The sequence below is a fragment of the Nothobranchius furzeri genome, chromosome 12 (genome assembly GCF_043380555.1).
Source record: "Nothobranchius furzeri strain GRZ-AD chromosome 12, NfurGRZ-RIMD1, whole genome shotgun sequence".
NCBI classification, from domain to species: Eukaryota; Metazoa; Chordata; class Actinopteri; order Cyprinodontiformes; family Nothobranchiidae; genus Nothobranchius; species Nothobranchius furzeri.
The window spans coordinates 62,297,448-62,321,542 of record NC_091752.1 but is presented as its reverse complement, the minus strand read 5'-3'; the positions used below and the strand labels follow the sequence as shown (position 1 = coordinate 62,321,542).

Sequence of the window (24,095 nt, the reverse complement as noted above, 5' to 3'; positions counted from 1 at the left end):
CCCTCCTGTTACGGACACGTTACCCTCCTGTTACTGGCACGTTACTAGGGTTGTCACGGTATGAAAATTTAACCTCACGGTTATTGTGACCAAAATTATCACGGTTTTCGGTATTATCGCGGTATTTTTAAACGGTGTTGCATACCGTAAATCCTCTAATACAGGCCGGTATTCAATTAAAGGCCGGGTCTCCAATTTTGGCCGGTGTCAGAGTCAGCGGAGGTAAATAATGGCCGGTCTCTTATTGTGGCCGGATGGAATGTGGTAACAAGCAAGTACAAGAGTCCCAGCGGCAGGGTTATAGTCCCTAAAACAACCAGCAGGGGGCAGTAGGGATTCACGCAGACATTTATTAGGCTTTTTCTTCAAGCTTTATAACGCTTCAGACACGATCCTCTATCACGCTCCTACCACACAGAGTCACGGTGTCAGTTAACCATGCTAATTCAACCCGCTCCACAGAACACACATCACCTTCCCTGTGGCTTACATAACACTCACACAACACGCAAATCAGCACATAGGAACTAGCAGAACGATAGGAAACACATATAACACAATACCCAGAATGCACCTGGCTTACAACCCCAGCCAGGTCATTACACTATCAAGTTCAAAGAGAACGTGCTGATTATGCTGCAGAACACTCTGGGGAGCAGCAGTAGGGGGTGTATGAACTACAGTAATCCCTCGTTTATCGCGGTAGATGCGTTCCAGACCTGGCCGCGATAGGTGAAAATCCGCGAAGTAGGGACTCCCAGCATGCCCCTCGCGGGGATTCCCTCCACGTCGCACCTACGTCACAAACCGCGGCTATAAACGGAAGTCGCCTTTACAGTTCAGTCATCGTTTCTTCAGATTCATGATCAGAGTTTCCAACCTACCGATCAATCCAACGAACTATCAGCTCATAGTAAGTTATCTTACTTACTTCTGGAAAGCCCGGCATTTCCGTGTCACTTCGTTCACGCTCGAACGCTCGGGGGTTTCCTAGAGCAGCCGGCGTTTCACCGACGCTATCACTTCCGCGTCTGTGAAACCACGCTCCCTATTGAATTATCGTATGATCACATTCTCTGTGATCAGCAATGCGCTGTGCCAGACCGTAGGTACTGACACGTGATCGTTCATGTCGGTTCATTTCCTTTAATGTTTTCTGTCTTTTATTTGCGCCTAATGTGTTTCGCTGCATGCTGTGGAGCGGGGCGGTGCGGGCATCAACTTGTCCTCCAACGCACTGATCACTGATACGGCCGCCAAACAGCAAGCGCTCCGCTGTTTTTGCGGTCGGTAGATCTTTTAGAACTGCAGTTCAAAGGTAACTCATGAGGTGAATATATATGAACCCAGGCAGCAGTTTTTCTTTAGGATTGAGAGGAGATGCAGGAAGATAATAAACAGACAGGACAGAAAAATAGTCAAATAAAAACAAGTTAGTTTTTGTACCTGCTGTTGCAACATACAGACACCATTGAAGGTAATCAGAAGTGAGGAACAGAAAATGAAATAATTATTTTAATGTTTAGAGCAGCAGGAACTCCGAGAGGCTGCAGGCGCATCAGTGAGTTTGCGGCTGCTGCACGGGGGGAGGGGGGAGAGGGCTGAAGCAGAAACTACCGTTGTTAAAAGAAATGTGTTTAACTTTGAAAATGTGGGCACAATTTTAATTGTCAAAAACTCCAGCAAACCATTAGTTCATTTTGCTCAAATAGAAATAGAGGCCTGCCTCTAATACTGGCCCTCCTTCCAATAAAGGCCTGGAGCTTGATGAGCTTGAGTCAAATACAGGCCCGGGCCTGTATTAGAGGATTTACGGTATGTTCAGAAAGCATTGATAGTCCTGTTCTACACAAACTGAAATAGTTTTGAAAAGGTTTAACAATGTTTATTAAACCTAAAATAACACAAAGCCTTAGCAAAAGTGCAACTTTTCACAAGTAAAGGAACAAATAGCTTCTTTTTCTGGAACATGTTACAGTAGTCAGTGCAGGTTTAAATTATACAAATCCAAACATTCAAAACATAAACAATATGTAAACAAATCAAAGAAACACCACTTGTTTTCTCTTTTACTTGTTTTCTTCATTATCAAAATGAAAATCTAAAACTCCAGTCAGAGGCGGAGCTGGCCTAAATGGCGCCCTGTGCGAGATCCCCCTGTGACCCCCCCCCCCCCACACACACACACACACACAAGAAAAAACATTACACCTACAACGTTGTTTCAAATTGCGTGGAGTGTATTATATATAACAACGTTTGCTGACTGAATACAACATCCAGCTCCTGGCCACCTTCTCACCACTTGTCAAAGTTCTACTGAAACAGACACACTTAACGCAACATGATGGCATCATCGACTTGTACAGTACAGATGTGCTGAAAGGCGAGAGTCTCAACTTTCAGCTAAAAAAAGAACGCTCTAGCTATTATAGTTTTTATTTTATGGCAGTTTTCAGTTTAAACGGGATCTTACTAGCAGGGCACCTCCAGCAGCCCGCTGCCGCTTCGTTTTTCATGGGGTAAATAATAGCTCATTTCCCGATTCCAAAAAGAAAGAATGGTCCTACCAGCTCGCCACTTCAATATGAAGAAGATCAGTTCAACATGGGGAAAAAAAACCTGACCTGTAGGCCAGAGAAACGTTCATTAGCACATCAAGTTCGATTCAGTTTACCGGTAAACATATCACGAATGTACAACAGGTCAATTATTAATCATCTTGGCTACGTAGCTTAATCTATACATTCCAGTAGCGTTTGCTACAAACAAATACAAAAACAACAATAAAGGAAAGCAACTGTCTGACAGACAACATAGCCGAATTCAAGGCAACACATAACAATAATCATTCGATTGCTCTTGGTTTTAAGTTAAGCCCATTAAAGTGCTTAAGTAAATAAAAGTGTTTCAAAAACAGCGTTTTTGAACCGGAGTTCTGCTCGCGGTGGGAACTCCGCCGAACAAGGTCATTTTTTATAGCGAAAATGATCGACTGGTCACTGACAAGTAAAAGGGTGTTATTGGTAGATGTTAAGAACACTTACCGCTGAGGTAAAATGAAAGTATAAATGAATTGAGGGGAGAAAAACGCTTTGTTTTTAGCCCGGAAGTATTCCCCCACAGCCAGCTTTCATTGTTGCCGCGACGTGGAAGGAGCCAATCAGGAGAGGGACCTCACATCAGCTGACGTGGGTCATGTGACAGGGAGTAGTTGATATGGGTTACACTTTGTTGTGCTTTTATTACAGAAATAGTATTATTATCATCACTATTATTAAGAACATGCGATTTCTATGTTTTGTTTATGTATTGGTTGATGCTTAAAAAAATTTTTTTAGAAGAAAAAAAAAAAAAAAGGAAATTAAATGCCGCCCCCTGCAGACTGCCGCCCTGTTCGGCCGCACATATTGCACATATCAAGCTCCGCCACTGACTCCAGTCCACACTTGACTTGAGCACTGTACAAGTCAACCTTAAAAAATATGTATTTAAAATAAATAGCCACTTTAAACAAATTACTAAAATAACTACTACACTATGTAATCAAATCCAAATGTTCAAGTATAAATGGCAATGAATAAGTAAACAAATCAATGACAAGGAACTAATTGTATATTTCTCTTCATCATCAACAAATAAGATGCAGGGTGTCCGTGACACAGTTTAAATGCTGGCAGAGGGCGCTGCGGCTGCAGTATATAGTGACTCGTTGCATTCTCCCTCAACCAAAAGTCCTCACGTCATGCATTTCAGCTAAAATGATAATGTTAACTTACCTTGCACTGGCTGTGGAGACGTGGGTGATCGTCACGCAGATGTGCCATTAGATTCGAAGTGTTACCTTTTGCAGACACTTGTTTCCTGCACGTTCTGCAAACGGGATAGCAGTCTTCTATTAACTGTCCCTCAGCATTTTTCAGAAATCCCAAATATGCCCATACTTCCGATTGAGTCTTCTTTGAGGGCTGATGGATGTCCTGGGCGCTGCCGTCTCCTCCTTCCGCCATTATTTCAGCTTCAAAGTTTTGGTGCCGTTGCAAACTAAAAAGTGCGTGTGCGCGCCGCGGGAACTTCAGCTGAAGCGACGGTGGCTGGTAAGGGTCACCGCGCCAAAACCGCGGCCACGGTAAACCCACCGAGATAATATAGTTTTTTAAAAACTGGACGGTTATTTTTATTGTCAACTTTTTTACCGGGGTTTACCGCTATACCGGTTACCGTGACAACCCTACACGTTACCCTCCTGTTACTGGCACGTTACCCTCCTGTTACTGGCACATTTCCCCCACCTGTTACTGACACGTTACCCTCCTGTCACTGACACGTTACCCTCCTGTTACTGGCACGTTACCCTCCTGTTACTGGCACATTTCCCCCACCTGTCACTGACACGTTACCCTCCTGTCACTGACACGTTACCCTCCTGTTACTGGCACGTTACCCTCCTGTTACAGACACGTTACCCTCCTGTTACGCCATGGACACGTTTCCACCACCTGTTACCGACAAGTTTCCCCACCTACTACTAACTTGTTTACCTGCCTACCCAGTACTATTTGGCTCTCACTAATGATTAGAGGCAGCTAGAGATTGTCTTTACCTACTTTTACAGAAACATTCATGCATGGCTTGTGTACCTTTCTTTACCAAGGAGCTCCACTGAGGAGTTTGTGTTTTTGCCTGATGTTTCAGATGGAAATTCCATCAAGATGTTCATGCGTGGCCGGCCTATCACCATGTTCATCCCCTCCAATGTGGAAAACTATGATGATGTTCGGACCGAACTTCCTCCTGAAAGACTTAAGCTGGAATGGGTGTATCCTTCAGAATGATGAGCTGCTCATACTCAAGCATCATCAAAATCAAGTCATTCTGGAACTTTACAAGTTGACACATAAAAGCAGGTCCCCTCTGGTTGCCTGATAGCCTGATTACCCATCCTATAAATGTGAATATATAGTCTGGCCACGACAACCAGGGCCCTCAGTCGTGGGGTGGGATCTACAGTTGAATTTCAAACTGTCTCTGCGTGCTATTGGACGATGAACAACGTGACGTACTCGCTGCTGCTGGTGTCAGTCGAAGGGGCATTCAGTCTGTCCTTTTTTGGTTTTTGGTCACAATATTACGTGTTGTAGTAAAAAAATGCACTCAGTCCTTTTAATCAAGTAGTTCTAAATTATTTCCATTACTCCCACACACCTGCTGATCACCCATCCTTCCTCACTGTAAGTGATTCACAAGACGAAAGGTTGTGGGGACATCTATGATGTTTATTTAGAGGTAACAAGTGCACCACTTATTATCTACGGCCAAAAGTTTTGAGAATGGGACAAATATTAGTTTGCTCCAAAACTGCTTTTAGGTTTTTGTTTCAATTGCTTCTGTGATGTACTGAAATATGTTTCAAAGGCTTTTATCAACAATTACATGACATTTATGCAAAGAGTCAGTATTTGTAGTGTTGGCCCTTCTTTTTCAGGGCCTCTACAATTCCACTGGGCATGCTGTCAATCAGCTTCTGGGCCAAATCCTGACTGATAGCAACCCATTCTTTCACGATCACTTCTTGGACTTTGTCAGAATTAGTGGGTTTTTGTTTGCCCACCCGCTTCTTGAGGATTGAACACAAGTTCTCAATGGGATTAAGATCTGGGGAGTTTCCAGGCCATGGACCCAAGATTTAAACGTTTTGGTCCCTGAGCCACTGAGTTATCACTTTTGCCTTATGGCACGGTGCTCCATCGTGTTGGAAAAGGCATTGTTCTTCACCGAACTGTTGTTGGTTTGTTGGTAGAAGTTGCTGTCGGAGGGTGTTTTGGTACCATTTTTTATTCATGGCTGTGTTTTGGGGCTAAATTGTGAGTGAACCCACTCCCTTGGATGAGAACCCTAACCCTAACCCCACACATGAACAGTCTCAGAATGCTTTACTGTTGGCACGACACAGGACTGATGGTAGCGCTCACCGTTTCTTCTCCAGACGAGCCTTTTTCCAGATGCCCCAAACGATCGGAAAAGGGCTTCATCGGAGAATATGGCTTTGCCCCAGTCCTCAGCAGTCCATTCGCCATAATTTTAGCAGAAGATCAATCTGTCCCTGATGGGTTTTTTTTTTTGGAGAGAAGTGGTTTATTTGATGCCCTTCTTGACACCAGGTCATCTTCCAAAAGTATTCACCTCACTGTGCGTGCAGATCCACTCACACGTGCCTGCTGCCATTCCTGATTAAGCTCTGCACTGGTGGCACTCTGATCCCGCAGCCGAATCCTCCTTGGGAGACGATCCTGGCGCTTGCTGGACTTTCTTGTACGTCCTGAAGCCTTCTTAACAAGAATTGAACCTCTTTCTTTCAAGTTCTTGATGATCCTATAAAGTTAAAGTCCCATTAGTTGTCACACATACAGGTGTGTGTGCGAAATTTGTTCTCCGCATTTGACCCATCCCCTGGGGGAGCGGTGAGCTGCAGACACAGCCGCGCTCGGGAACTATTTGGTGGTTTAACCCCCCAATCTAACCCCTTAATGCTGAGTGTCAAGCAGGGAGGCATTGGGTCCCATTTTTTCAAAGTCTTTGGTATGACCCGACCAGGAATCGAACCCCTGATCTCCCAGTCTCAGGGCGGACACTCTACCACTAGGTCACTGAGAAAGGTTATAAATTGTTGATTTAGGTGCAATCTTAGTAGCCACAATATCCTTGCCTGTGAAGCCATTTTTATGCAGCGCAATGATGGCTGCATGCGTCTCCCTGCAGGTCACCATGTTTACCAATGGAAGAACAATGACTGCAAGCATCACCCTCCTTTTAACATGTCGAGTCTGCCAGTCCAACCCAATCAGCCTGACATAATGATCTCCATCCTTGTGCGCATCAACATTCTCACCTGAGTTAACAAGACGATTACTGAGTCGATCTCAGCAGGTCCTTTAATGGCAGCAGTAAAATGCAGTGGAAAGTATTTTGGGGATTAAGTTAATTTCCATGGCAAATGAGGACAATGCAGTTAATCTGATCACTCTTCATAACATTCTGGAGTTTATGCAAACTGCTGCTATAAAAGGTGAAGCGGCAACTTTTCCAATTTCCCATATTTGTGCCATTCTCCAAACTTTTGGCCACGACTGTAGTTTAAGTTAAAGCGTTTAGCTGTAACATTAATATGCTGCTGGTCGGCTGGTTAAACTAAATATTAATGACAATTAAATAGTGAATATTTGTTATTATATGTGAAATAAACTGACCGAAGGAAACCATCATGACTGTTTTTAACTGTCGGTCCAAATGAAAACCAACACGTGTAGCTAACCTCTGATGTAGGTGTTTCTCTACCTGCCTGTAACTCATACTGGTAATAGCGTGTTTAATTAAGGCTCACCCAGAAGATAAACCCTGGAGCAGCTCCTGTTAGTGGAGGCATGTTTCTGGGCGGTTACTTTTCACTTTTACTAGGTTATGACTATGTTGAAGCAGTACTACACTTACTCAGGTGATTTATTTTCATTAGTGATAAAACGTCTGAGCTCCGTTAGTTTCCTTTGAGGTCATGGAGATCTACGGTGTCGACTGTAGACACTTCCTGAAATCACTGATCTCTGGTCTCCTTCAGAAGTTTGTCCCTGTTAGGATGTGTTCGTTGTTCTTTTATCCATCCTTTTGACTTGTTCTGCTTCAACTCCAGCTGCAGCTTCCCTTAGCAACACCAGTCATACACCTAAAATGGTGCTAAGGGGGGGTGGTTGACATGCAGGTCACGTGTCTGTCAAGAACCGACTGGGGATTTTCCTCAGGTGCGTTGAAACAAGAGTTGAAGCTAAAACATGCTGGAGACCGGCCCTCCAGGCCTGGAACTGAGTTCCCCTGATCCTCAACAGAGCTAAAGTTGCTTCTTAGTAGCTCTCCAGCTGTTGTTCAGATGGTAGTCATGGTGACTGCCACAACTGCCCTTCTGGTGCTCATCCATACCTGAAGGGCTCATCAGCTTTGGACTATTTAGACTCGGGTTTTTTTTCTTTGGCTCAAAAGCAGATGGAGGTGCCCAAGTCTTTTTAGAAAAAGGATGTGTTTGACTACGTCGTTGACGGACATCGGTAGCGGTGAGCACGTCAAGTTGTTTGTTGTCCAATAGCATGCAGAGACGTAGATCCCGCCCCATGTGGACAGCGGCCAGACCATGTCCTCAACGTGGAGACACACAATGTCCAAAACGTATTTATTCATCTTTTGGGTGGAAAGTGGAAAACACACAAGTAACTGTATTCTAAATACAATGTTTAAAAGTAGTACCTGTAACTAAATATGGTTGCTCATAATTAGTATTGTAACGGCGGTCCGTGTATTCCGTTACGGCCCGACACCGAAGAGATGTCCAGCTGTTTTCCAGGTGTTTCCTTGACCAGGTTCAGGTACGGTTACCGAGGCAGGGACTGCAGAGCCAACGTCTACCTCCTCCCAACCGGAGAGATCGTTTACTTCATTGCATCGGTTGTAGTTCTGTTTAACTACGAGGAACGGACTCAGAGACACTATTTTGGACACACCGACTGCATCAAATGGTTAGAAACTCTATAAACGTCTCCTGCGATTGAAGTCTTCTGCTGTTTGGTGACGGTAACATTGTCTCTGTGCATCAGTCTGGCCATCCATCCTGATAAGATCCGCATTGCTACAGGTCAGATAGCAGGAGTGGACAAAGATGGACGCGTGAGTACAGACATCAGCTTGTTTTAGCTTTCACAGGTTTGAATCTGTCCCACTAAAAAATTGAAATGTGTGAAAAGAGCTGAGAAAAATAGCTTTCACTGAAAACATCCACACTTTTCTACAGCTCCAGGTACCCCTCCAGCATCATTTCCCTCTGTAAACATGTTTTAATCTGGTGGTAGACACCTAAAACTCATTAATCAGGTAGACGCCTCACCTGAGGGGGGCTCTGCCAGGTTTTACAGCATTGAGAGTTTTAGATTTTTTCTTTCTGTCAATTACAACCCCGAGGCTTCTGACAGAGGACGACCAGTAGGGTGTCAGGGCACCCTGATCAGGAGCAGAGCTCACACACCTCTTGCTAGAAGGGAGGAATGTAATAGACCCTTTTACTGTTTGTAAACAATATGACGTCAGCGAGAATGCGCGCGCAGCTTGGCAACAGAGAATGGCGTCGTTTCAGGCTTTATCAAGCTACGCTGCGGGGTTATCACCGGCAAATCTTGAATGTTATATTATTAAACTCACGTTAACGAATGGCAACAGACTCCCGGATCCCTGTGGCATTACGGAATGGGTGGAAGATGTAGGTGCGTGGCCGGATATCCAGTGGCCCGATATATATACGTTTTTACAGGGTATCCGCGGGTCCTTAAAAAGTCTTAAATTAGCTTTTCCAAATTTAAGGCCTTAAAAATCCTTAAAAATGACAAATAATCCTTAAAAACAGTTTCCAAAGGTCTTAAATTACCAAAGACCCAATGAACAAGATCCTTTTGTTTTCCTGAATTTCTAGTTAGTCTTCAGCATTTTTTGTGTATGATATTGGCGTAAGCGGAACCGTACACGTTCAGTTGGTTGTGAAAGGGGGCTATTTTTAGATGAGCACATTAGCTGGTTAAGCTAGTGGGAGCTTGCGCCATGGGGAAGGGCAAGTTAGCACCGGTTCCAGGCAATAGCTGGAAATTATAGCTTAAATTTAATTTTAAAAGTAGCTTAAATTTGGTCTAAGTGGCCTTAAAAAAGGTCTTAAAAAGTCTTAAATTTGGCTCCCGTAAACCTGCAGATACCCTGTTTTAGTGGAGAGGCCCAGTAAGTACACACGTGAGACGCTACGGGCATACAAATCATTAGATGCATACAACTATGTTGTCTGTGGCCACGTACAGAAAGTAAAATATCACGACATAGACTCTGAGTTTTGCGTCTTGAAGGCAGAAGTCCTTCCTAGCCAAAGACAAGGACACAAGACTGCTATGTTCGAGGCTTGGGTCATAGTAAACAAACCAGAGAACTACGTCTTCACAGCCAACTGTACCTGCATGGCAGGGTGAGTATAGCATAGGTTTCTTTTTTTAGCGTGCTCAGAGTACAATCGTGTTAATTTTAGAGGAATACAGTTTATACTAATATGCAGTGGGAAAATACAGATGAATTAGAATGAAATGTTAATTTGAAGCATGAAATAAAGCGTATAAATTTATATGTAATCTTGGTACATAATTATCTTACCTGATATAAACTGGGCGCTACAAACTCGAGCATTTCGGATCGTGTTTTCAGTCCAGTTTTCATCAACCCTTTTGATGGCCTGCAGCCACAGACGCCTCCGATTTTGTTGAAATGGATGTGCTCCCTTCGGAATTCTGTAAAGTTTCAGTCCACTGCTTGAAGAGAAGCGATTCTGGCATCCATACACGCAACAACCCGACATTTTTATGTGCTCAGAACTTCAAAACAAAGGGTTTAAAACGCTGTTTTAGTGTCGAGTGTGAATGAGGAAGCCTTCTCTCTCGTTGCCAGGCTGCGCGCGCAACTTTTGATGACGTAGGTAGCAAAAGGGTCTATTAGCTCGGTCTCGCTCTCATTAACATGAAGAAAGTTTGCTGCTAGCCACAGCGTGACCTCATCCAGGCTAGTCTGGAGTTTTTTAATAGGACCTGCTGGCTCAGGTGAAGACGAGTCTTATTTCCATATTTTCACCGTTAGATTAGCCTTAGCTTTAACTTAGCATAAAACGCAGTAAGTGACTGGATCCAAATAGCTCTGTGAGTAAAGGCGTCTTTAAAGTCCCTCCATAGAAATCCCTGTTCTGTGTGTGGTGACCTAAAGAATCAGACTGCAAGTGAAAAGAACTGGTAACAGGAAGGAGTCGTAGGCACCATTTTAGACTATTTAGTTGTGACCACTTAAAAAACGTTACACGAGTTCATGCCACGTGAACCCAATCAAGGCTACGAACTAGTGGTTCCAGGGTTTAGAGCCACAGTGAAGCTTGTAGCCATGGAAACTAATAAGACTGCTTGTTTCCATGTGTTCAGGCGCTACAGCCTCACGTCCGGGTCTGGGACAGCGTCAGTCTGTCCACTCTGCAGGTCATCGGTTTGGGAACGTTCGAACGCGGCGTGGGATCTCTGGCTTTCTCCAAAGCTGTGAGTAAAAACTCCCAATGCATCATGGTTGTTATAGTCCAGGTATTTCTCACCCCCTCCCTGCATCTCAGGACTCGGGCCAGCACCTGAGTGTGATCGACGACTGCAACGATCACATGCTGACCATCTGGAATTGGCAGAAGAAGTCTAAGATTGCTGAAATCAAGGTGATTTTATGCTTGAACACGTTGACCATCTGATGCTGGAGCTGGCTCTAACTGGTCTGTGGTGTCATGACAGACCACTAACGAGGTGGTCCTGGCTGTGGAGTTCCACCCCACCGACCCGGACATCATCATCACCTGTGGGAAGTCCCACATATTCTTCTGGACTTGGAACGGGAACACACTGTGTCGAAAACAGGGAATCTTTGGGGTGAGATGACGTCCATCTGTTTCCATAGTGACTCGTTCGTGTTTGTTTGAAATGAAACTGAAAAGCAGCGGAACGTTCTAGAGCAGAAGCGTCTGAATCAAGCGGCTGAAGCCTCAGAGGCTCCCCACTTCTCCAGAGCCCGAGCAGTCGGACCATCGGGACGAGATCCTCCAGCTAGGTCTGACGAGGTTTAAGGAAAAAGCTACTGCTGACTGGGAAGACATTCTAGAAACTTCTCCTCTCAGCTCCGTTAGCTTTCAACCAAGTAGTGATGCGTCGGTCACAAACAAAACGGTTCTCTTGGAGGAGCCAGAGTGACACGGAGCGACTTGCAGACTGTGCCCGCAGGTCCCCGAGTTGCTAAAAACAGCTAAGTGTGTGCTTATGGCGGGCACACACACACACATACACACGTAGCAGACCTCTGATTGCTGTGAGACTGAGGTGGGGGGGTGCAGTGCACCGCCGATCACAGTGACAGCGGGGAGAGGGGTGGTGTAAACATCTGAAGAGAGGAGCGCCACAGAGGGGTGAGGACGGGACAGGCAGCTAGATCTGGACACATCCTAACTCCAGCGAGGATTAAAAGGCAGAGTGTGGAATATGAAACGGGGTAAATATGACCAACAGGCTCTAATAGTTCAAAGTTAGTTTTTGTCCTTTAAAACTTGTTTTCACAGCTCTCCGTGGATTGTAGCTGTTGAACCTAGAAAGGCTTTTTGTAAAATGAACTTTGGAGCTTCAAGGGTTAATACGGTCTTTCTCAGCAGGCCTTTCACTTCTAAACATGTGCATTTATTATTTATGACTTATTTATTATAATTTATTATTATTTAATGTACACAAGTGGGCTCAAGGGAAACGTTTAATATGGAGATCTAATTTATATTGTGTGTTGTTGTTGTGTCAGTTCTAAATATCACACATGCCTGATCTGATCACACACACACACACACACACACACACACACACACACACACACACACACACACACACACACACACACACACACACACACACACACACACACACACACACACACGGCTGATCTGATCTCTCTCTCTCTCACACACACACACACACACACACACACACACACACACACACACACACACACACACACACACACACACGGCTGATCTGATCTCTCTCTCTCTCACACACACACACACACACACACACACACACACACACACACACACACACACACACACACACACACACACGGCTGATCTGATCTCTCTCTCTCTCACACACACACACACACACACACACAGCTGATCTGATCTCACACACACACACACACACACACACACACACACCTGATCTCACACACACAAACACACACACACACACGCGTGCGGTTGATCTGATCTCACACACACACACACGCGCGCGCGCGCGGCTGATCTGATCTCACACACACACACACGCGCACGCGTGGCTGATCTGCACACACACACACACACACACACACACACACACACACAGCTGATCTGATCTCACACACACACACACACACACACACACACACACACACCCCTGATCTCACACACACAAACACACACACACACAGCTAATCTGATCTCACACACACACACACACACACACACACACGGCTGATCTGATCTCACACACACACACACACACACGCACGGCTGATCTGATCACACACACACACACACACACACACACACACACACACACACACACACACACACACACACACACACACACACACACACACACACACACACACACACACACACAGTGGTACAGGATCGGGCTGCTAGGATAGGAGATGTGAATGTAGACGTCAGGAACAAACATCCAGTCTGCCGTGGGATTCTGAAATGTCTCAAACTTCCTTTGCAGGTGTTGTTGTGGACATCCTTAAAAATAATTTCTACTAGTAGCAACGTAGCTGTTCGTGTCTTCATTTGCAAGTTTGACTGATAAGGATACAGTTAGTGTTGGAAAAGTGTAATTGTTGCTCTATAAAATAAGAGTTACAGAGATGTCTGACTGCAGATTAAATGTTTAAACGGGTTGCCAAAGCTGGTGTTGATCACTGTGTCCATACAACAATGGGTTAAGATTTGTAATGAGCCAAGACATTCATGAGAACAGGAGAATGGACACCTATGACAGTCGAGAGGAGGCGTGAGGAAACCAGACACCATAGTGAAAGCAGCTTTTAGGTCGTTGGCACTCTGTTTCATCAGTGCCGTGGGGGGAGAAGGCCTTGATTGTTACGCTATTCTGGGGTATGTCACCTGCTAGTTTTCACTACTACTTAAAACTAAAGTAGTAAAAACGGGATTTGAGGAAAAAGATCTGGAGCCAGATTTCCCGAGTCCAGATTTAAACAACATGAGGAATTTAAACCGGAAAGTGACAGGAAGCTCCACCTTTCTGAGAACAAAGGACTGGACATGGACCAGTTCTTTAGACCCACCAGGTCCACACTGGTATACTGGTTCAAGTCCAACATGTCCTGGATCAGTTCTGATGTCAGACCTGCATCTGGTCCTGGTTCATGACTCTCATTCCCAACTGGATCTGGTTCTGGTCTAATCTGGTCCTTTTCTGTCAGCAGAAATATGAGAAGCCCAAGTTTGTCCAGTGTCTGGCCTTCCTGAGTACCGGAGACATCCTGGCTGGAGATTCTGCTGGAGACCTGCTGGTCTGGACCAGGAGCTCCTCAGACACCAACTCTGGAAAGGGTCTGAAAGGTGGGAGCCACAGACTGCTGTTTGTTGGAACTGGACTGGTTCTGACTGGGTCCGGTTGGATCACACTGCAGAAACGTTCTGGGTTTAGGTCTTGGGGGTCGGGTGGATCCTGAATCCGTTTTCATGTGTCTGTAATTCTGATCATTCCCTGTTCTGTCAGAACTTGTCCCACTGATCCGAGACCAGTTCTCCTGAGTGAGCTGAAACCACAGCTGGGAGGGATTTGGCCCAGTTTCACTGATGGTTTTAGTCTCATCTTGTTCAACAGGTTCTTCTGGATTTGGGCCAAAATAAAACGATATTTGCTTTTTCCACGGAGTCGGATAGCAGAAACTGGCTGAAAGCGCTCGTGTGTCAGAACAAAAGGACCTGTTCAGTTATGCAAAGCTCAGACCGCAGTTTAAACTAGACCAGAGGTCTTCATCTCCAGTCCTGTTGGTGTCATCCGTTAGATTAATGAGTGATTGACCTAAGGGTGGTGGAGAGGTGATTAAACCATGTAATCCAGGTGTTCTGGAGCAGGAAACATGCTACACCTGCAGGATGGCACAGCTACAACAAGCTCTAAATGTTGATTCAAACTGCAGCAAGTCTTCAGAAGAACCTGAGGCTTTTCCTTTATGGAACGCTGCCCCCTGCTGGTTACTGCAGGAACTGCACCCATCTTCGTTTGGTCTAAAAAGGTTAAAAAAACCAAAAAAAAACCTTGTAATTTCATTTTATTTGTCAAACACGGTCAGAAGATATGCACAAAGTGTTTCACAATAAAATTAAAAACGACCATAAAAGGGCCCAGATCGGGTAAAAAGCCTCTTTTAAGCATAAATGATTTACTGGCCAGAGGAGCCTTTAATCAGCTGATCCGGAAAGACGTGGCGTTCCGTAGGTTCTGGTTCTGGATGGTAAAGAGCTCTAAAGTCAGGACTAGTGCCGGTACCCAGCAGGTTTATCGGGGTCTTTATGCTGCTGACTTATAACTCTCCTGAGTGACTTGTGACTGGGATGAGGGGAAACTGGCAGTCCGGTGCCATACAAGAGAAGCTGTCCACCACAACGGTGATCCAAAGGGACCTGATGAGTGAACAGCTGATGGTACAGAGCTCCTGAAGGTGGATACGCTCCTGCCTCCCCCTTCAGCTGCTGCTCCGTCTCATGAACCCGTTCCTCACCTCTGGGTCTTTGCTCGAGGCCAAGAAGATGACAGCAGAAAGAACTCCCCACAGATAACTGAACAGTAGTAGCAGGTGCCACCTGAAGAGTTAAAGTGACAAGTTATCAACGGAACATCAGCTGGTCGCTCCACCTGAAGGACATTTGATGCCACCATTTCTCAGGTTTCTAACAAGTAAAATTGGCAAATTTACAGTTGGTTTGGAAACTATTCAGACCCCCGTCAATTTTTCAACTCTTGGTTATATTGCAGGTATTTGCTGAAATCAGTTAATTCACTCACACACACACACCCATATTGACAGAAAAACACATATCACATGGTCCTAAGTATTCAGTCCCTTTGCTGTGACACTATTTAATTCAGGTGCTTTCCATTTCCTCTATTTAAAAGGGAGACTGCAGGGTGTGTTCCAACTACGGGGGGGATCATGCCCCTGAGCCTCCCTGGTAAGGTCCGTTCAGGGTTCTGGAGAGGAGGGTCGGATGGACTGTCGAACCTCGGAGTCAGGAGGAGCTATGTGGTTTTCGTCCTGGTCGTGGAACACTGGACCAGCTCTATACCCTTAGGGGGGGTCCTGGAGGGTGCGTGGGAATTTGTCCAACCAGTCTACGTGTGTTTTGTGGATTTGGAGAAAGCGTTTGACCGTGTCCCTCGGGGGGCCCTGTGGGGGGTACTCCGGGAGTATGGGGTACCAGGCCCTCTGATACGGGCTGTTAGGTCCCTGTATGACCGGTGTCAGAGCTTGGTCCGCATTGCCGGCAGTAAGTCGGGCTCGTTCCCGGTGAGAGTTGGACTCCGCCAAGGCTGCCCTTCGTCACCGATTCTGATCATAACTTTCATGGACAGGATTTCTAGGAGCAGCCAGGGTACTGAGGAGATCCGTTTTGGTGACCCGAGGATCAGGTCTCTATTTTTTGCAGATGATGTGGTCCTGTTGGCTTCATCCGAGCGTGATTTCCAGCTCTCACTGGAGCGGTTTGCAGGCGAGTGTGAAGCAGCTGGGATGAGAATCAGCCCCTCTAAATCCGAGACCATGGTCTTGAGTCAGAAAAGGGTAGAATGCCTTCTCCGGGTCAGGGATGAGGCCCTGCCCCAAGTGGAGAAGATTAAGTATCTCGGGGTGTTTTTCATGAGTGAGGGGAAGATGGTGCATGAGATCTATAGGCAGATTAGTGCTGCCCATCTGGGAGGGGCTCATCATTATCAGCACCATGCTTTATTTATATATGTAGTTCCTCCACCCTCAAAGGGGGCCCAAGGTGCCGAACGGGAAAAGTTACAAAGATAAAAAGTGGTAGCAAGTCATAAAAACAAAATTAAGAACATAGCCGTTACAGAGAACAATAAAATGCAAATGAAACAAAATTTCGATTAAAAATATTAAAATTAAGTTGTTAAAAGAAATCAAACCCAAGAATAAAAACCAGAAACCAAAAGCATTAGGAGAAAGGCGTCCTATAAAAATGAGTCTTCAACCTGCTGCCAGTGATGGGGACCGTTTGATTGTCTCAGTCAAACATTGGCTCCTCCACGTCGGGAGAAGCCAGTTGAGGTAGCTCGGGCATCTGGTCAGGACGCCTCCTCCTGGTGAGGTTTTCTGGGCACGTCCAACTGAGAGCAGACCCAACGGAGACCCAGGACACTCTGGAGGGATTTTGTCCCTCGGCTGGCCAGGGAACACCTTGGGATTCCCCCGGAGGAGAAGAAGAAGAGAAGATCTTTTCCATAGTGCCTCAAGATAAAAATCAAGAGGCGCTTCACAAAAACTAAACATGTAAAAATATAAAAAAGAATTTAGAAAATGATTAAAATATATTTAAATGAGCAAAAAAAAAATAAACTATTATGATTAAACAATGTAAAGAAAGAAAGAGAGAGTGAATAGGAAAGAGGGAAATCAGTGGATCCTGAGTTGGCCCAAGTGGCTGGGGAGAGGGAAGTCTGGGCCTCTACGTAGGCTGCTGCCCCCGCGACCCAACCCCGGATAAGCGGCTGAAAGTGGATGGATGCTTTCCATTTCTTCTGATCATCCTTGAGATGGTCCTACACCTTCATTGGAGTCCAGCTGTGTTCGATTCTACTGATTGGACCTGATTAAGAAAGCCACGCTCCTGTCTATATAAGATCTTACAGCTCACAATGCATGTCAGAGCAAAGGAGATCCATGAGGTCAAAGGAACAGCCTGAAGAGCTCAGAGGCAGAATTGTGGCAAGTCACTGATCTGGCCAAGGTTATAAAAAAACATCTCTGCTGCACTTAAGGTTCCTAAGCGCCCAGTGGCCTCCATAATCCTTAAATGGAAGATGTTTGTGATGACCAGAACTCTCCCTAGAGCAGGCTGTCTGGCCAAACTGAGATATGGGGGGAGAAGATCCTTGGTGAGAGGGGTAAAGAAGAACCCAAAGATCACTGAGGCTGAGCTCCGGAGATGCAGTCAGGAGATGGAAGTAAGTTGAAGAAGGTCAACCATCACTGCAGCCCTCTACAAGTCAGGGCTTTATGGCAGTGTGGCCCGTGGGAAGCCTCAGTGCAAGACACATGAAAGCTCTCATGGAGTTTGCTAAATGACACCTGAAGGTCCCTGAGATGGTAAGAAATAAGATTCTCTGGTCTGAGGAGACCAAGATGGAACTTTCTGGCCTTAATTCTATGCGGTATGTGTGGAGAAAACCAGAGAATGCTCATCACTTGTCCAATACAGTCCCCACAGTGAAGCATGGTGGTGGCAGCATCATGCTGTGGGGGTATTTTTCAGCTGCAGGGTCAGGATGACTGGCTGCAATTAAGGGAACGATGAATGCGGCCAAGATTCAGAATCAACTTTATTGTCAGTGTCCTGAAGCATAGAAATTTGTCTCCGCAGTCCAGCCTGTCCAAGGTTACACACACAAACATGTAGAACAAAAACGGGTACAGGCAGACCACGAGAGCCGCCATCAAGACGCTCATTACACTACAGGCATATCCTGGACAAGAGAGCTCAGGACCTCAGACTGGGTCGAAGGTTTACCGTCCAACATGACAACGACCCTAACCTTAACCCAAGTGAGCATCTCTGAAGAGACCTAAAATGGCCATCCACCTGTGTTCACCATCCTACCTGACAGAACTGGAGAGGATCTACAAAGAGGAATAGCAGAAGATCCTCAAGTCCAGGTGTAAGAAACTTGTTGCATCTTTACCGAGAAGACTCATGGCTGTGTTAGCTCAGAGGTGCTTCTACTAAATACTGGGCAGAGGGTCTGAATACTTAGGACCATGTGATATTTCTGTTTTCCCTTTTTTTTAGTAAATCTGCACAAATTTCAAACATTCAGCGTTTATATGTCAATATGGGTGATGTGTGTATGTTAATGTGGAAAAGACGAATGGCTGCAACGTAACGGAGTAAAACACAGACAAGGCTCCGAATGCTTTCTGTACCCGCTGTATCTGTAATCTGTCACCCACTATAAGTGGACACCTGGTCAGCTGCACTTTGGCTTGCCTCCTGAAGGTCACCTGTGTTTGTGTTCTCAGCCTTTCACATCAGTCGTCAGGTCAGAGGTCATCAGGGAAGTGTCTTCTGTATGTGTGAGATGAGAAGCGGCACTTTGCTGACTGGAGGAGGGAAGGATAGAAAGATCATTCTGTGGGACCATGAACTGAGAATGGACCGAGACATTGAGGTGATGTCCACGCGCACACACACACACACACACACACACACACACACACACACACACACACACACACACACACACACACACACACACACACGTTGTCTGTCATCCATCTGAACAGAACTCCAAAGTATTGATCCATCAGATCTTTGTTCATCTACAGGTTCCCGGCCAGTACGGGACCATCAGAGCGCTGTCTGAGGGAAAGGGGGAAGAGTTTCTGGTCGGTACCTCTCGTAATTTCATCCTGAGAGGGACGTTCAACGATGGCTTTATGATGGAGGTGCAGGTGAGATTTCATGACCTCATGATGCTACAAGAAACAAACAGGTGACCCTTTAGACCAGGGCCGAAATGAAAAGCTGGGGCAAAGTTAAAAAACGTTTACTTAAAAATCGACATCAACTGTGCACGTATTCTTTTTCTTCCAGATATGTAATTTTGAACCATTTTATTTAAAAATACAATCTTTAGTTTAGCATAAGTGTATCTAGTGCATGGGTCTCCAACATGCCGCTCCCAAGCTACAGGTAGCTCGCAACGCACTTAAAGCAGCAGCTGCAGATGGTTGAAGACTTGCTGCTAAAGATGATGGAGTGACGCCGGATATACAGACCTGGTTTCAGAAAAACATCCTCAGTAAAATAATGTGGGTGACAGTAACGTCCAATTTACTTTAATAGTTATGAGTAATAACTTACGAGTCTGCTGCACGCCCCAGAGAGCAAAAACAAACCAGAGGGAGAAACCATCGGCCAATGCAGAGAGAAGCAGCGGGGGAGCAGCTTGTGAGTTAACCATGCTAGCTTAAACTCGTGTGCTGGCATCACAATAAAGTACAGATTACCATCATGTACCAGACAATTAAAATAGTATCGGTCAGTTAATATAATGTTAATAATAATGAGTGTCTGTCAGCGGTCTCATACTCGTTAAAATCTGTTCACCTAACAGAGTTTAGCGCTTAGAGTGAGGGAGAGAGACGCCTGTCATCCGGTTCTGGAGCTCATGCGGGCTTCTGTGAGCTGGATCCGACCCAGACACCAAAAGTTTGCCCCCTCACATATACTAATGTAGCACAAACAGAACATTAATATCACCAACCATTCCCATTTTATTACCGTGTATCCATATAAATGGCGCACCCTGTATAGTTTATCAACTTGAACACAATCCAAACAATCCAACACTAGTAAACACACACACACACTGACTGGATAACATGACAGGGTATCCGCGAGTCCTTAAAAAGTCTTAAATTAGCTTTTCCAAATTTAAGGTCTTAAAAATCCTTAAAAATGACTAATAATCCTTAAATACAGCTTTCAAATGTCTTAAATTACCAAAGACCTAATAAACAAGATTATTTTATTTCTATAAAATTTTCCTGAATTTCTAGTTAGCGTTCAGCTTTTTTGTGTACGATGTTGGCAAAAGCGGAATCGTACACATTCAGCTGGTTGTGAAAGGGGGCTTTTTAGATAAGCACGTTAGCTGGTTAAGCTAGTGGGAGCTTGCGCCATGGGGAAGTGCAAGTTTAATGGTAACTGGATGGCTAATCCTACGTTGGCGACATAGGTTAGCACCGGTTCCAGGCAATAGCTGGAAATTATAGCTTAAATTTAATTTTAAAAATAGCTTAAATTTGGTCAAATTGGCCTTAAAAAAGGTCTTAAAAAGTCTTAAATTTGGCTCCCGTAAACCTGCAGATACCCTGCATGACCTCCCTACCCTAAAACTAGCCACTCTCCACACTGAGCTGAGGCGGCGCCTAGCTTCTAGCTCCCTTTGGTTACGTCAGAGGTTCCGATTTAGAAACAAGAGAAAGACCACTTTTACTAGAAAACTGCTGTTACGTATTTTAAAACCAAACATCTAAAAGAATTTTTTCTAATAGAATTTTTGAACAGAATTTTATATGAATTGGGAAAAAAAATCACCTGCAATTAGCTCTTTAAACACCGTTCGTTTCTGAACACATGACGAACACAGGCTTCAAACTCTGGACATCTCCTGTGATTTAGTTTCAACACATGTCCCTCAACAGTTTCAGATGATCGTCTCATTTAGTAATAAAACACGATTTATTGTCTCTGCTTTGTGTTGCTCAGCCGTCAGACCCATGGATCAGCTGCTCCAGAGGCAGAGAATAAAGGATAAACCTCCAACCTTGTTTTAATATTTTTAATAAAAAATGCAGCAAAACATAATTTTACCTGCAGTTATTGAAGCCAAACATAAATTTATGAGCAAAAATCCCCATAAAATTTATTCAATAAACCAGGAAAGCAGGAAAAATGTTATTTTAGTTTTTACATTTTTTACTAAGAATATTTAGAATTTAGTGCTTTCATCACTTTTAGCTTGTATTTTATTTAAATTGTCTCCATCTTATGAGACTTTCTGTTTTTGCCTGTTTGGAGAAATAATCAACACAACTTAATTATTTGAAAGGTTTTGTATTAAAAGCTATTTTAAAAGGCATTCAATAGTTTTTGTGACATTTTTTGTTCATTAATGACAAAATATCTGAACACTATGAAAAAGTGACACAGCTGCTTAGGCTCTGGGCAGGTCACAGGGTCAGGGACTGAACAGGAACAGCTTAGCTGCTCCTGTGTGCTCAGTTCTGTTACTGATCTAGTCTAAACATGTAGAAGTCGACTTGTATTTCATTATCTGAAAGTGTCAGATCACTAAACAAAATGTGCTGTTGAGTTAGATTTTCAGAATGTCACCATTTTCCTGAGACTGAACCAAGTTCTGTTTAATGCAGGAAATAATAAAAATAAAAATAAATCCTAAACTTCCAAGAATATCTGAGATGTTTGTTCTATTCTTGCTGATAACACCAGCTGGATGCTGTGGGCTGGATGATGGATCTCCTTCACTGACCAGCTAAATACCCACCTGTCCACTAACCTGTCCTGTGGGACTTTTATCTTCTCCTCATGTCCATGCTGTCTCTGGAGGAGCAGATGGGGAAACAAGATCTCCTGTAACCTAAAATCAACCAAAGCTTTCTCCCAATTTTTCATTAAGTTGAATTTAACATCAGTTTATCATCGTGAAACAAAATGGCCTGTATTTGATGTAGCGACTTCCAGAGACCTGGAACCCCCCAAGGCACTCTACAACACAATCAGCCATTGACACACTGGTGGTGATGAGCTATGTTGTAGCTACAGCTGCCCTGAGGTGCACTGACAGAAGCTAGGCTGCCAAACACAGGCGCCACCGGTCCCTCCGACCACCACCAGCAGGCAAGGTGGGTTAAGTGTCGTGCCCAAGGACACAATGACAGCGACGGACTGAGTGGGGCTCAAACCTGCAACCTTCTGATTACCGGGCGAGCACTTAACTCCTGTGTGTTGGGTATTTTTATTTATTTAATCCAGGCGTACCTCAAAGAAAGTCCAAAACACACAAGGGGGGTTAGAGATAATATTGTTGTTATTAAAACCATTTACCAATAAACACAAATAATCAATAATCAGAATTTGCAAAACCGGGAGAGACTAAAGAACCACACACACAACAGGGGGGCGGTTTAGTCTCCCAACAAGCAGAAGCTCATCAAAAGGTTTTACTCACAGATGACGAGGCACACACACATTGAAAGTTGACCCAACCTCCTCCTTCACAGCCCAGATTCAGAGAAGCTTTGTTGTGATAACACGACTGCAGGCTTACAAGGTCGACTTTTCCTTCTAGCAGGAGCAAAACAACACCAGATGTTTTCCCAGACAAAATCATCATTTATGCATCCAATTATTTACCTTTATAAATGTGGATAAGGTTAATGAACTCTGTTTGACAGAATTACATTATTTTTATCCAACATTGTGCCACCATCGCCCCAAAAGCATAAAGTGGAACAAAAACTTCTGTCTTCTATTTCTCTCCTTTTAACTTCTCCGTGTCTCTAAATAAAAGACAACTGACTACGCTGCAGCACAAAAGTGTTCCACTATAATGGATTATGGCGAACCCTTTAGCGGTGCAGAATCGTTTATGTCCACATCTTGATGCATCCATTATTAGATGATTTTCCTCAGCTCTAGTATTTGTTTCATATTGTCTGTCTCGTCTGTCTTTAGCCTTTTGAGTTCCTTTTCACTGTGAATCGTGAACTATGCACACCCCTACGTAAACTTTTAACATAGTCTTAACAAGCATCACTTATGCATGGCATGAAACAACACACAAACTCAACCGGATAACGCCGTTTAAAGGCACACTGGGCAGTTTTGGCTTGCGAGAAGCTGGCAGCACTGACTCACACTTTTCTTCCATTGAGACTCTGAAGACCATTGTTTTTGTCCACAGGTTTAATAATTTAGAAAGACATCTATAACACTAATACGATTACATTTTTGATAAGCTTCCTTACACTGTATCTGCAACTAAACATAACCTCAGTAGCCCGTATTTCACATTTAGAAGCAAGAATAACGGTGACTTAACTCAAAGCTTCAACAGTTAAAAAGGTTCCAGAATAAACTTCCTTGGTGTTACAAAATATTATCATAGAAGTTGAGAGAAGTACAAATAAAGAATATACATACAGACATCAAACCTCATGTAAATATCCACAAACGTCGTACTTCCTGTGATGTCACTCCATGCCCCACCTCTTGGGGGCGCTAAATATACAGATGCCTCAACATTAACAGCACAGTCATTTTACACAGGCTCAAGAAAATTATTTAAAAAGTTGCATAAACATTATAAAACATAATGGGACTTACTTGTTGACTCATAAAACACTCACAGGATGATAATGAAGGTCATTTTTCTGCAGGTTGCAGCGTAGGAGCACACAGCGAGCAGCCACAGCTACCGCCAGCTCTAGCAAAAGGTGCATTCAGGGACACTGAAATACGGCAGTTTACATAAAGACTTTCAGACAGGATCGATTCTTTGAATTGAGTGTTTATAAGTAAGAATCACGATTTGGATGTCAATGGGTTTAATCAGGCACCTCTAGAGCTTTGTAGTTCAGAGAAT

The 24,095-nt window shown here is 44.4% G+C and overlaps 1 protein-coding gene across 5 annotated transcripts in view; it reads left to right on the top strand.

Annotated features, from left to right (window-relative positions):
- Positions 1-24,095, top strand: part of LOC107376417 (echinoderm microtubule-associated protein-like 4) — a 72,516-nt gene that overhangs the window by 30,933 nt on the left and 17,488 nt on the right. For 3 of the 5 annotated variants that reach the window (XM_070542800.1, XM_070542798.1, XM_070542796.1), the window contains 9 exons: positions 4,696-4,819; positions 8,409-8,558; positions 8,637-8,706; positions 11,028-11,138; positions 11,210-11,305; positions 11,379-11,513; positions 14,110-14,248; positions 18,943-19,091; positions 19,249-19,374. In XM_070542800.1, the coding sequence (XP_070398901.1) occupies positions 4,696-4,819; positions 8,409-8,558; positions 8,637-8,706; positions 11,028-11,138; positions 11,210-11,305; positions 11,379-11,513; positions 14,110-14,248; positions 18,943-19,091; positions 19,249-19,374 (1,100 nt within the window). The remainder of the gene's footprint in view (positions 1-4,695; positions 4,820-8,408; positions 8,559-8,636; positions 8,707-11,027; positions 11,139-11,209; positions 11,306-11,378; positions 11,514-14,109; positions 14,249-18,942; positions 19,092-19,248; positions 19,375-24,095) is intronic. The other 2 variants (XM_070542799.1, XM_070542797.1) reach the window with 1 other exon arrangement.